Source organism: Balaenoptera musculus, chromosome 9 (assembly GCF_009873245.2).
Source record: "Balaenoptera musculus isolate JJ_BM4_2016_0621 chromosome 9, mBalMus1.pri.v3, whole genome shotgun sequence".
Taxonomy (NCBI): domain Eukaryota; kingdom Metazoa; phylum Chordata; class Mammalia; order Artiodactyla; family Balaenopteridae; genus Balaenoptera; species Balaenoptera musculus.
The window spans coordinates 33,069,910-33,084,017 of record NC_045793.1 but is presented as its reverse complement, the minus strand read 5'-3'; the positions used below and the strand labels follow the sequence as shown (position 1 = coordinate 33,084,017).

Here is a 14,108-nt window from a genome sequence, read left to right as displayed (position 1 = left end):
CTGTGACCTTGGTATGACTTGTTTCTCTAGAGGGAAATGAATTGAATAACAGCAGAGAGCCAAACACTTGAATCTTATCCCAATTCTTTGTAACTCCCCTTTCCCTGAAACGGAAATCAAAAGTGTGCACGATGACAATGTCAGGCCAAGAAACACTCTATTCCTACCTTGCATTGGGCCCTGCACTCCAGTGTGAAACCTTATCTTTGCAGATCTGGACTGAACTGTGTGAAGCCATGAGGAACATGCTTAGTTACAAGCTCTAAGACTTGGAAGCAAAACTGGCCAAAGCAGCTTCCTTACCCTCTGTGCCCTAGGCCCATACCTTCATCTTGGCACTGTATGCCTTATAATTCTATGGATGAATTTAAAACAAGTCCAAGGGAGGGAAAGAGTTTCTAAGACCCAGAACTACAAAGATCTCATTTTCCCCTTCCCAAACCACTCAGGACCAGATAGCTTCTCCACAGGAGCACTGACTTTACCAGCTGTGTAGACCAAAGAGAATTTCAAAGGAGGCTGAATCTTGAGGAAACAAAAAGTTGACCCTAACATTGTGGTCTAATAAATTGGTAGCATTGCTGTACATTTTCAGGCTAATATGTATAATGGGCCCAGCCTAAGGCCTGGCGCATAATAGGTAGTAAGTAAATGTTAGCTATTGTAATCATGTTTTCATGAGGTCTTTACCTGGCCGTCTCTTAAATGTTGTTGCTTGCCAGAATCCTAATTGTTGTCTTACTTTACTTACTCTTCCTGGGAAATATCATGCATCCTCTTAGCTCTAACTAATACTTCTGTGCTGATGACTCCCAAACCTGCCTGTCTCCAGAGCTCCCTACCTGACATCTCAGCATGGACAGGCATCTTATGTCCATAAGTGAGTCTCTTAGCTGCCCCACCCGCACAAGTGTCCTGCGTTTCCAATTCCAGTGGATGGCATCACCAGCTTCTCGTTGCCCAAAGCCAAGACCTGGGTCTCATCCTTGACTCCCAATTTCTCCACCTGTCTTCACATATCAAGCCCTGTCAAGACTGTCTCCTGTAAAAATCTAGAATGTACTCACTTTTCTCCATCCCCATCTCACACCACTACTAATTCTCATGTGGATTTCAGAAACAGGCTCCTGTCTGGTGTCTCTCTTACTGGCTGCCTACAGTTCATTCTGTTCTTTGCAACCTTGCATCTGAGCACTTGTTTCTCCCCTTCTTAAGGCTCCTTATTGCCCATTGGACAAAGTCCACACTGCTCAAGGTGGCTTGTAACGTCCTTCATGATTTCATCTTTGCTTGCCTCTCTAAACTCCCTCCCCAACTGCCTCTGCTTACCAGGATCCAGCTACACTGAATTCCTTTGGTTCCTCTAAGGCACCATGTGCTCTCTGTTCTGCAGAGGTTTTTTCGCACGCTCTGTGCCTGGGGCACCCCCCAGTCCTTCACTGCCTGCTCCTCCTCCTCATTCAGGCCTCTCCTTACACATCACTTCTTCCCAGAAACCTGCCCTGATGCTCCAGGTGTGAGGGAGGAGCCCCTCCTACGTGTCTCCTATACCTACACCCCTTTCACAGCTTTCTTCGCACGGGAGAGAGATTTACCTCTTAACTTGTCCATGTCCGCCACCGGCTTGTAAGTTCCTTGAGGGCAGAGATATTCACTGTGGTATTTCTTTGCTTAGAGTAGTGTTGGGCATGTGGTTGGTGTTCAGTAAACATTGATTGGATGAATGAATGAATGAATGATCTGATTCATTTATTTAAATGAATAAATTAATGGTTCATGTGTAATGTATCATGCAGGTAGCCTTGTGATTGACACACAACGGGTATCACCATTAGCAATGAGGACACTGAGCCCTGAGACATCTGAGGGACTTGGCTGAGATGGGTGGTGGGCGCAGAAACAGCTGTCTCCCTTGATTTCTGGTTCACAGACTCTTTCGCCACAGTGAGCTTTCCCAGTGTTGTCCATAATCTCAGGCTCCTTCACCACAGTCTGTGTTACCCAGTGTCATCCAAGCAGCACATCTGTTGGTTCTAGAATGGTTTAGAATGCTTTTAGAAGGAAGACTTTTTGGTAATTGTTTGCTTTTTAGATTACTTAGAAAATAGTTTCCTTCCTTACACATCGATAGTCAGGTAAGCTATTTTAGAGGGCAAACAAAATAACAGAAATAGTGGCCTTTTAAGCTGAAAATTTGCCCTGGAAAACCTGTAGAATAGCAAAAGGAGTGTCTAAAGGAGTTGACAGAGTCTATTTTTATTACTGCCCAGTCCAACCACAGTTCACTTTTATGATTTTTTTTTCATGTTTCCTTATCACAAGAGCAAACTCTTGCTCTATAATAACATTCCAGAGTGCAGCAATAGCAAAAGTCAACACTTTGAAGAAAATGCCTGGTCCTTTACAGACTGTAATACATTTTTTTAGTTTGATATGTCACAAAATAAAATTTCTTCTTTGTAAATAGCAGTTTGGAAATACATATGATTTATTAGCTCAACCACATAGAGCTGGCAAATTCTTTCTTCCCAAAGTTCTTTATATCCACAAACTTTTGATGCTTTGATTTATTTGTAATGCTAAGTTGGAACAAAAATACTTAGAAATGTTTAGATTCCAGTAATTAAAATTCACCTTAGTTTGGACAGAGCTAATCTAAAGTTTGTATTTTTTTTTTAATCTGTTGAAAAGTGGTTTGTGACAATAGTGTAAATAACATTATATTGGGAATATATATGTATATGTGTGTATATACATGTATATATTTAATTTTAAAGAATTCTGCTGTTAAAGATCACTAAATTAGATGATCTTTGTAGCAAGTTCCCTTAAAGTCTTTCCCCCCACCCCCATAGCTCTTTTCTCTTTTAACAGTAATTTCCCACTTATTATTTTTCTCCCTGTCTGAGCCATGAGTTCCTTCAAGGCAGAGCCTTGTGTTATTCATCTTTGAATTCCCAGGTCTGCCATAGTGCCTAGAATTTAATAAACTCTCATTAAGAGTCTGTTAAGGAATACATGACTAAGCACCCAAACAATCATGAGGTTAATTTAAGCCATTCTTATCGGCACATGGAGTTGGTAACAAGAACTTTATATCTTTTAAAAACCAATTAGTAGTCTATCTTCCTTCCCATTTTCTCTCCAAAGCCTATCACAATATCTCGCAGAAAATAGGTAATTAATACATTTGTTAAATATTCACTGACTTCAAATTTAAAGTTTTACTAACTTATGTTGACCTTTCTCTAGTGAATATGATTTTAAAAGATTTTTACTATACTTGATAGTGAGTAAAACAGTTGAGATAGGAATGTGGCAAAATGCACCCTAGATTGGTCTGTGTCTCTGTCACTCATTTTATACAGTTTTCTTCTCTAAATATTGACAGTGCTATATATTTAGGTACTTATTTACTTGTGTTAAGAAATAGTTTCATTTGGGTAAGAACCACACACTTTGCTCAGCTCTCTATCACAAGAAAGTACAAAGTGTAACACACTAAAGTAGCTTTCCCCGTATGGCCTTAGGAAACTAGGGTATGATTGGTGTGAATCTAAAGGGAGACTACATGCTGCAACGTTCTTACCAAAGTCTCAGTCTTGTTACTAAGCATGATGTAAATTACTAGTATTGTGACACTTCCTGCTAACTTGCATTCCAAGGTAACTTGTAAAGGGAAAATCTTACAAATCATACTGTCATACCAGGGAAGTGTTTCAGTGGCCAGGCCCATGTCTTGGGATTTCCCAGGCTCTAACAATACTAATAGTTAGGGTGGATTAGGTGCTTACCACAAGCTACACTCTGTGGCAAGCTCCTTCCACAAATTATCCCATTTAATCCCCATTACAAGCCTTTGAAGTCTATCCTAGCATTTTCTCCATTTTTTTCCAGTGAGCTAAGTGAGACTTCCAGTAACACATCTGACAGCATCAGCCAACGAGTGGTGGAGTGCAGACTGAAAGCCACTTCTGTGTGACTTCATAGCTCCAGTCTTTCATCAGTACTTTTCTTGATGCTTAATTTGACTTAAGAAAAATTCTGAAGTATTTCTGATTGATCTGAAAGGAAATACTGACCTATCAGTGTTAAAGAACTTCTTATTTTATAATTTGTTTATAAGGGGTTTTATAGAGTCTTAAAGATGAGAAAATGGAGGCACACCAACAGGTGAAGTGACTGGTTTTAGATCACACTCCATATTGGGGGAGCTAAAACCAGCACTCATTCATTTACCATGTGTCATTCTTCCTTAAATTGGATTTATTTGTCATTCATCAAAACTGTGTTTGTTTTGTTTGGCCAGCATTCCAGGGGCTCAGTACACAATTGTTGAACAAATGAATGGATGTGTTGAGGCTGACAATGTGTCTGGCATTGGTACTGAGCTAAAGAGCACATGTCTTTACCCTCAGGAAGCCAACAGTCTAACAGGGCAACTTGCACCCATGCTTCTGTGACTATGTGCCTGACTGCCCTAGAGGATGATCAGGAGTATTTGGAATGGTGCTCCCGGCTAAGCAATGGCACCAACCTGAGAAGGTCAAGGTGTATAGGGAACTGCAAGCTGAGTGTTTAGTGCTGCTGGAAGTAAAAGTGGAGGGGGCTCGATTCTGGATGCCTTATCTGCCATGTGAGAGAGTTCAGTTATTCTGTCAGCAGGAGAGCCACCATAGGATTTAAAACAGAGAAATGATGGAGTCAAACCTATATTTTAGAAGGATCCCTGTGAGGTTGTCAGGTGACAAATCAACTTGAGATTACAGTATGAAGCTTAAGAGATAATAATGGCCTGGCCTAGGGTTGTTGTAATAGGGCTAGCACGGAGATGGAAGATTAAGAAGTATTTGGAAGAGGTCCAGGGCTGGAGATAAAGATGAAAAATCATTCGCTTATCGGTGGTAGTCGATACTCTGAGCATGAATGAGATCTCAGAAGGAGCATTTGGAGAGTTGGCAATGAGGAAAACTAATATTCAAGGGACAGGAAGAGGGAGAATTACCTACATGTGATAATAAGAAGAAATGTCCATAGAGGGTGTGGTTTCTCATAAGGCAAGGAATAGATGTTTGAAGAAGGGAAAAAAATGTTCTATGGTCTCAGGCAGTAGAGAAAACAGATACACACTCATTATTTAAGATTTCTAGATGAGAAAAGGGGGAGACATTAAATAATAGCTAGGGCTTCCCTGGTGGCACAGTGGTTAAGAATGCGTGTGCCAATGCAGGGGACACGGGTTTGAGCCCTGGTCTGGGAAGATCCCACACGCCGTGGAGCGGCTAAGCCCGTGAGCCACAACTACTGAGCCTGCACGCCACAGCTACTGAAGCCAGCGCACCTAGAGCCCATGCTCTGCAACAAGAGAAGCCACTGCAATGAGAAGCCCGTGCACTGAAATAAAGAGTAGCCCCCACTGGCTGAGACTAGAAAAAGCCCGTGCGCAGAAGTAATGAAATTGAAACTGTAATTTAAAATCTTCCAACAAACAAAAGTCCAGGACCAGATGGCTTCACAGGTGAATTCTATCAAACATTTAGAGAAGAGCTAACACCGATCCTTCTCAAACTCTTCCAAAAAACTGCAGAGGAAGGAACACTCCCAAGTTCATTCTATGAAGCCACCATCACCCTGATACCAAAACCATAAAAAGATATCACAAAGAAAGAAAATTATAGACCAGTATCACTGATGAACATAGATGCAAAAATCCTGAACAAAATACTAGCAAACAGAATCCAACAACATACTAAAATGATCATACACCATGACCAAGTGGAATTGATCCCAGGGATGCAAGGATTCTTCAATATATGCAAATCAATCAATGTGATACACCGTATTAATGAATTAAGGAATAAAAACCATATGATCATCTCAATAGATGCAGAAAAAGCTTTTGACAAAATTCGACACCCATTTACAATAAAAACTCTCCAGAAAATGGGCATAGAGGGAATCTACCTCAACATAATAAAGACCATATATGACAAACCCACAGCAAACATCATACTCAATGGTGAAAAACTGAAAGCATTTCCACTAAGATCGGGAACAAGACAAGGATGTCCACTCACACCACTCTTATTCAACATAGTTTTGGAAGTCCTGGCCACGGCAATCAGAGAAGAAAAAGAAATAAAAGGAATACAAATTGGTAAAGAAGAAGTAAAACTGTCACTGTTTGCAGATGACATGACACTATACATAGAAAATCCTAACGATGCCACCAGATAACTACTAGAACTAATCAATGAATTTGGTAAGGTGGCAGGATACAAAATTAATGCACAGAAATCTCTGGCATTCCTATACACTAACAATGAAAAATCAAAAAGAAAAATTAAGGAAACAATCCCATTTACCATCAGAGCAAAAAGAATAAAATACCCAGGAATAAACCTGCCTAAGGAGGCAAAAGACCTGTACTCAGAGAACTATGAAACACTGATGAAAGAAATCAAAGATGACATAAACAGATGGAGAAATATACCATGTTCTTGGATTGGAAGAATCAATATTGTGAAAATGACTATACTACCCAAAGCAATCTACAGATTCAATGCAATCCCTATCAAACTACCAATGTCATTCTTCACAGAATTATAACAAAAAATTTTACAGTTCGTATGGAAATACAAAAGACCCCGAATAGCCAAAGCAATCTTGAGAAAGAAAAATGGGGCTAGAGGAATCAGGCTCCCTGACTTCAGACTATACTACAAAGCTACAGTAATCAAGACAATATGGTAGTGGCACAAAAACAGAAATATAGATCAATGGTACAGGATAGAAAACCCAGAGATAAACCCACACACATATGGTCACCTAATTTATGACAAAGGAGGCAAGAACATACAATGGAGAAAAGGCAGCCTCTTCAATAAGTGGTGCTGGAAAAACTGGGCAGCTACATGTAAAAGAATGAAATTAGAACACTCCCTAACACCATACACAAAAATAAACTCAAAATGGATTAGAGACCTAAATATAAGACCAAACACTATAAAACTCTCAGGGAAAAACACTCTTTGATGTAAACCACAGCAAGATCTTTTTTGACCCACCTCCTAGAGTAATGAAAATAAAAACAAAAATAAACAAATGGGACCTAATTAAACTTAAAAGCTTTTGCACAGCAAAGGAAACCATAAACAAGACAAAAAGACAACCCTCAGAATGGGAGAATATATTTGCAAATGAAGCAACGGACAAAGGATTAATCTCCAAAATATACAAAGAGCTCATGGAGCTCAATATCAAAAAGACAAACAATCCAATTTAAAAAATGGGCAGAAGACCTAAATAGACATTTCACCAAAGAAGACATACAGATGGCCAAGAAGCACATGAAAGGATGCTCAACATCACTAATTATTAGAGAAATGCAAATCAAAACTACAATGAGGTATCACCTCACACCAGTCAGAATGGCCATCATCAAAAAATCTACAAACAATAAATGCTGGAGACGGTGTGGAGAAAAGGGAACCCTCTTGCACTGTTGGTGGGAATGTAAATTGATACAGCCACTATGGAGAACAGTATGGAGGTTCCTTAAAAAACTAAAAGTAGAACTACCTTACAACCCAGCAATCCCACTACTGGGCATATACCCTGAGAAAACCATAATTCAAAAAGCGACATATACCACAATGTTCATTGCAGCACTATTTACAATAGCCAGGACATGGAAGCAACCTAAGTGTCCATCAACAGATGAATGGATAAAGAAGTTGTGGCACATATATACAATGGAATATTACTCAGCCATAAAAAGAAATGAAATTGAGTTATTTGTAGTGAGGTAGATGAACCTAGAGTCTGTCATACAGAGTGAAATAAGTCAGAAAGAGAAAATACTGTATGCTAACGCATATATATGGACTCTTAAAAAAAAAATGGTACTGACGAACCTACTGGCAGGGCAGGAATAAAGATGTAGACATAGAGAATGGACTTGGGGACACGGGAGGGGAGGGGGAAGCTGGGGCGACGTGAGAGTAGCATCGACATATATGCACTACCAAATTTAAAATGGTTAGCTAGTGGGAAGCAGCAGCATAGCACAGGGAGATCAGCTCAGTGCTTTGCAATGACCTAGAGGGGTGGGATAGGGAGGGTGGGAGGGAGGCTCAAGAGGGAGGGGATATGGGGACATATGTACGCATATGGCTGATTCACTTTGGTGTACAACAGAAACTAACACAGTATTGTGAAGCAATTATACTCCAATAAAGATCCGTTAAATAAATAAATAATAGCTAAAGGAGAACCTGGAGGCAAGTGAGGGGTTTTTGTTTTAAGAGGGGAGAGATGTAGCAGGTTCACAGGCTGAAGCCAATAAAAAGCGAAAGTTGAAGAGAGAAAGAACACAAGTCCTCCAGTTCCTCACCCAAGAGCCCTTATTCACATTCTCAGCTGGTTAGATCCAAAATTAGTTTTATGTTTGAGTCTTCCAGGATACATGAGAATAGTCCCCCTTGTCTAATTAATATGTTTACTTTCCCTACCATCTCAGAAACTCTTTTCAAACATGATGAATTCCCACAAAGTGAGGTTGCTTTAATGAGAAATCCACTCAAGGAAAGGAGTATTGGCTGCAATACATATCCTGGGCACAGTTAATATTTATTGAACAAACACAGTGATGTAGGCCATCTCCAAATTCATCACTGAACTCATGAGAGTCTGTCTTAAGGCCATTATCTCATTCTGCCTGTATTACAGGTAGGTGGGAACACATCTTACCTCACAGTACTAAATCCCAGACTTCCCAGGGGCAGGATATAATCATCTGTGTATCTCTTTAGGTCTCAAACACTCAGCAACGCTTGGCAAAAATATATATGTCAATGCACATTTATTTGAATAAGTGATATGAGGCAAGGTTTCATTTTTTATCTTATTTCAAAAGAATGGGTTTCTCTATCTCATTTGCTTTTTCAACCTATTTATTTTTCCTATCTAGCTTAAAAAAATAAGCCATTGACCCTAACACAACTCTCATATTCCACCCCAATATTTAAGCACCTTTAAATCTCCAGTAATACACCACTATTTTAACTCCAGTTATCTTTATTTCATAGTTTCATGACTTTCTTAAAGTCAGTTTTTATGAATTAAAGAGATGAGTAGTGCATTGCCATATGTGTTTTTAAATGGCTCCTCAGTTGATTTTTATTGCTGCCTTTCATGCTCTATTATTACAGAGTAGAGAATGGAAGGTAGCATAAAAGAATCTGTCATGATAGAGTAAGTAACTGCATTCTATACATATTATCTTTTCTAGCATGTATTCAATTTTGTTATAATTATCTGTGTATGTCTTTATAAACCCTGAGCTTTGCAGGGCCCATGGGCCATTTATCATCTCTTTAATCCCTATTGGAGGACACCTGGCATAGAATAGGCACTCACTGAAAACCTCATGAAAGGAAAAGTACAGAGCTGAAACAGTCTGTAAACTGATGCTTTAGAGCTGCCAAGATTATACATAGTCTTTTGTTCAGTGAAAGCCAAATAGCAGGAATGGTGGGGGGTTGTTATGAAATTTAAACTTTTGGAACTCCTGTCTTTTCAGATTATCAGCCTCTTAAGTGTTTTTAACCCTGCAGTATGTGAACTACCCCTCCTAAGCCCAGTGTTTTCCCTCTTTCTTTTCTGCAGGTTGGACTCAGATCTGTGATAGAGCAGTTTCCTGGGAAGCTTGATTTTGTCCTTGTGGATGGGGGTTGTGTCCTAAGCCACGGCCACAAGCAGCTGATGTGCTTGGCCAGATCCGTTCTCAGTAAAGCAAAGATCCTGCTGCTTGATGAACCCAGCGCTCATTTGGATCCAATGTGAGTTTCAGAATTCCTGCTATTTAATAACACAGGGGGAAAAGAATCATTGAGACATACTTCATATTGACACAAATCTCCATCAGGCTGTCCTGTCTGCAAGCAGAAGACTACCTTCTAGATATGAAATAATTGCCCAGTTACTATTTGACATGAGCACAAGTGCTTATTTCCTAGTATAAGAGCTGTGTGCTCTCTTCTCAGTGTAATTTTGCAATTTCATACAAACTCTTCCCCCTTATTGACGTGTGATAAAATATTTAGTTACATAGGCATACTTGGGTCCTTAGGGTTTTCCTTACTATCCCATTTATAACATAGGAACTACTTATAGCACAAAATAAAGAACTACTATTGATGCTACATAATGAAAAATATACTTATTTGGGAAACTTTTTTCAAACTGTGAAAGTTTTTCCCAAATATTTGTCCTATTTATTTATGAAAACTTAGAATCTGCCCTGTGGTTGGAAAGCTGATTGTGACTGACTCTATTGCAACATTCTGTTAAAAGGATTCAAGGAAAGATAAGTAATTTAAGGAATTAAATTGACAGAAGAATAGGTATGTTATCAAGGATAGAGACAGATTATTAATGTTCTGTGATGTTATATGTGGTATTTTTTTCTTTGCTAGAACATACCAAATCATTCGAAGAACCCTAAAACAAGCATTTGCTGATTGCACAGTAATCCTCTCTGAACACAGGATAGAGGCAATGTTGGAATGTCAACGACTTTTGGTGAGTGTTTCTAATTTACCTAAGATCTCATCTCTCCTTTGATTCTTGATAACAATCTGATATGTGCTGGTTCCTGCAAGTCACAGCAATGTACAAGCTCACAGCTATCCAGCTTTACTCAAAATACCTGCCCAAGTTTCTCACTTTGATGTGTGCAACGAGTTGAGGTTGGATTTCAGCAAATCTAAAATAGCAGCTTATTACTAAATTACATTAATAAATTGGAACATCTATACTTTTTGCTTCTTTTATTTGGGGATCAAGTCATGGAAAAGACTAAGTCCTGATGCTTTCAGTAACTAAATCTCCCATGGATGGGGTCCAGGACAGGCCTGGATTGTCCTGCAACCTGATGTATGGTTTTAATGCAGTAGTTGAAAGGTTTATTTCATTTTTCTAGCTATTATTTGGAACTCAGCTTAGTGCGTCTCCCAACCACCTTCTCACTGCGGTTTCAAAACTGTCACAGATTCTCTCAAGTGATGTTTACAAATTCCTTTGAGTTCAGCCACAAGGAAATCCTGAGGATGATGTATCACATCATTTCTGTTAAGGCTTTTCAGGCTCCTGGAGGTAAATGCTTTCCTTACTGAAGGATTGTTATTACCATTATTATTACTAAGCTTCGAGTGACAAGTTAGGGGCCGACTCACAACCTCTTGCCCAGCTACGGTCAGGCTCAGCTTGAACATGTGAAGGAGGCACAGTAACTCAGGCACATCCTGACCAATTTGAAATTGTTAAGCTTCAAATCCACTGTTGACGCGGTTCAACTCTTTATGGTGCTGTGGACTTACACTCATTTGTAAGGTTAATGCATAAGGGATCTAACATGAATAATTCTTGTTTTCAAAGCCCCCTTAGTTCCTCTAAAGTTCTCTGAAGAAGCACATTGTTCAGTACTATACCAATTAAAAAAAACAATCTCCCAGCTTCTAAGTAAAAAATTACAGCTAATTTCACAAATGGTAGAAGCTCTATAAAGCACGAGGACTCAGCAGTGAAACGAGCTCTCCCTGACTGTTCATACTGCAAGCCTCTGGACGGACGCTGTGTGTTCTTTCTGGCTTTCCTCATCCTCTGAGCCTGTGCCCTTCTTGCCTTGCTTTGGTCCGCCCTGCCTCCTTGTCCGAGATCTCACTAACGGCCACTTCCCTAGGTCATAGAGGAGAATAGAGTGCGGCAGTACGACTCCATCCAGAGGCTGCTGAGCGAGAAGAGCCTCTTCCGGCAGGCGATCAGCCCCGCCGTCCGCTTGAAGCTCTTCCCCCACCGGAACTCGAGCAAGCAGAGGTCTCGGTCCAAAATCGCTGCCCTGAAGGAGGAGACGGAAGAAGAGGTGCAAGAAACAAGGCTTTAGAGAGCAGAACAAAGGTTTGCCTGGGACATTCACGCATGGAGTTGAAGAAAAAAAAAAAAGAGTTTCTGCCTCAGAAAACAAGGATGAATGATGTTTTTTAAAAAAAGGAAAACTTCGGGTAAGAGGAATTAAGGATGTTCCGGTGGATGAATGGCTTCCTGGCAATGGTCAAACCGTGTGACAGGTACTTCAAATCCTTGAAGGTTTATACCGCTTGTAATCGCAAGCCAGCTTTTCCTGAAAACTTTTTCCTTTGGTCGTCATTGGAAAGGTGGCTGTAAACGTCAGCCAGCTTAATTCTTCAACTTATTGTTTAGTGAAACTTACTCATTTGTATTATTGAAGAAGAACTGTAATCATACTACTTAGAGATACAATTAAGTAATGATAACTGGAAACTTTAGTAGCTTATATATGTTTATATACCTTTTTCTCCACTTTCTCCACGATATTTAAAAACACAGCTATATTGTCTGTTAAGGATTCAGACCGCCCCGTTTCCAAGCAAGTAATGGAATGCTGTGAGAGTCACAAGACAGCCCATCAAAATGTGCACCACATAACACCTAAGTATCAGTCAGGAGACAGAACTTCCCGATCTTGGAAATCAGGGTTAGTACCATTCAGCAATACCCAAATGCAAATAAATCAGAAAACATCCCTTATCTGGGAAACGGGCTGTTACAGTCCCATGTAGGGAACAAGGATGTAGCTCCCTTGATTTGGAAGTGAAGATGTCTGCTTCCAGAAAGTAACAAGCTCATAAGACTTCTAAACTGAAGGATGGCTGGAAAAACGCTTTAATGCAAATTGGTGCAGGAAAACCCTTCATCACACAGAAGCTCCAGGTAGAGAGTGTGTAGGTAGATAGGCTGTGGGCGCTACAGGTAGATGTACATGAAATTCAAAGATCTAGATATAGAGAGGGTGATGTGGTGTGTTTTCAGGCTACCTATGTGCACTTCATACTGTATATACTGAGCAGGAGAGATAATGGACACACTGAAGTAGAGTCAATCTTGAATTAGTTTTATATGCTTGTGTTTTATAATTTTGTGATGCAAATGAAATTTTCTCTAGGAAATATTTATTTTAATAATGTTTCAAACTCATATAAATGGCTGTATTTTAAGAATGATTATATTATGAATTATATTTGTATAAAAGAATTTTTATATTTGAAATGTTGACTTTTTATGGCACTAGCTATTTTTATGATATGTTAAAACTGGGAGGGGGGGAAACCTTGGGGGATATTAGCCAGGGTCTATGAATTATGTTGTTGGTGTGGAGAGAAATATTAGGGCCCACACAGATGTTGCATACACCTGTGTGATTCCCGGCCAGTACACTCGTTCCCTCTTAGATGCAATCCTAAAGAAAATGGTACCCCAAAATCTGACCACCCCTATCAAGGATACACTGCCTTCTCAACTCCAAACTAACCCTTAAGATTGCATTCTATTTATTACTGTAGGAAAATATCGTGTGTCAATAAAATCCATATATTTGTGTGAAACTTAGCTGTTTTCAGATGTGTTCATTAATCGTGTCTCATTGATCTCTTACTTCAGTCTCTAAGGATCATGGTACACAAAACATGAATCTTTCCTTTAGATATAGCTTCTTGAGAATCCCATGTGAATTAAGGCACTCTAAAAATTATTTCTTTTTTTAAATTGTGGTAAAATATACATAACCTAAAATTTACTATTTTAACCATTTCTAAATGTACAGTTCAGTGGCTTTAAGTACGTTCACATTGTTGTACAATCATCATCACAATCCATCCACAGAAATTTTTTCATCTTGCAAAACCGAAACTCTGAAACCATTAAATAAAACTTCCTATTTATCCTTTCCCCCAGCTCCTGGCAACTACCATTCTATCTTCTGTCTCTATGAATTTAACTACTCTGCGTACCTCATATAAGTGGAATCATATAGTATTTGTCCTTTTGTGACCGGCTTATTTCACTTAATAATGTCTCAGGGTTCATCATATTGTAGCATATGTCAGAATTTTCTTTTTAAGGCTGAATGATATTCCATTGCAGGTACATATATATGACATTTTGATTCTCCTTTCATTTGTCAATGGACAACTTAGGTTGCTTCCACCTTTTGACTATGTTGGATGATGCTTTTATGAACATGGTTGTAC

The 14,108-nt window shown here is 39.4% G+C and overlaps 1 protein-coding gene across 3 annotated transcripts in view; it reads left to right on the top strand.

Annotated features, from left to right (window-relative positions):
- Nucleotides 1-13,463, top strand: part of CFTR (CF transmembrane conductance regulator) — a 195,072-nt gene extending 181,609 nt beyond the window's left edge. For all 3 annotated transcript variants that reach the window (XM_036864463.1, XM_036864464.1, XM_036864462.1), the window contains 3 exons: nucleotides 9,670-9,842; nucleotides 10,479-10,584; nucleotides 11,744-13,463. In XM_036864463.1, the coding sequence (XP_036720358.1) occupies nucleotides 9,670-9,842; nucleotides 10,479-10,584; nucleotides 11,744-11,944 (480 nt within the window). In that variant the 3' untranslated portion in view covers nucleotides 11,945-13,463. The remainder of the gene's footprint in view (nucleotides 1-9,669; nucleotides 9,843-10,478; nucleotides 10,585-11,743) is intronic.
- Nucleotides 13,464-14,108: the final 645 nt, after the last annotated feature.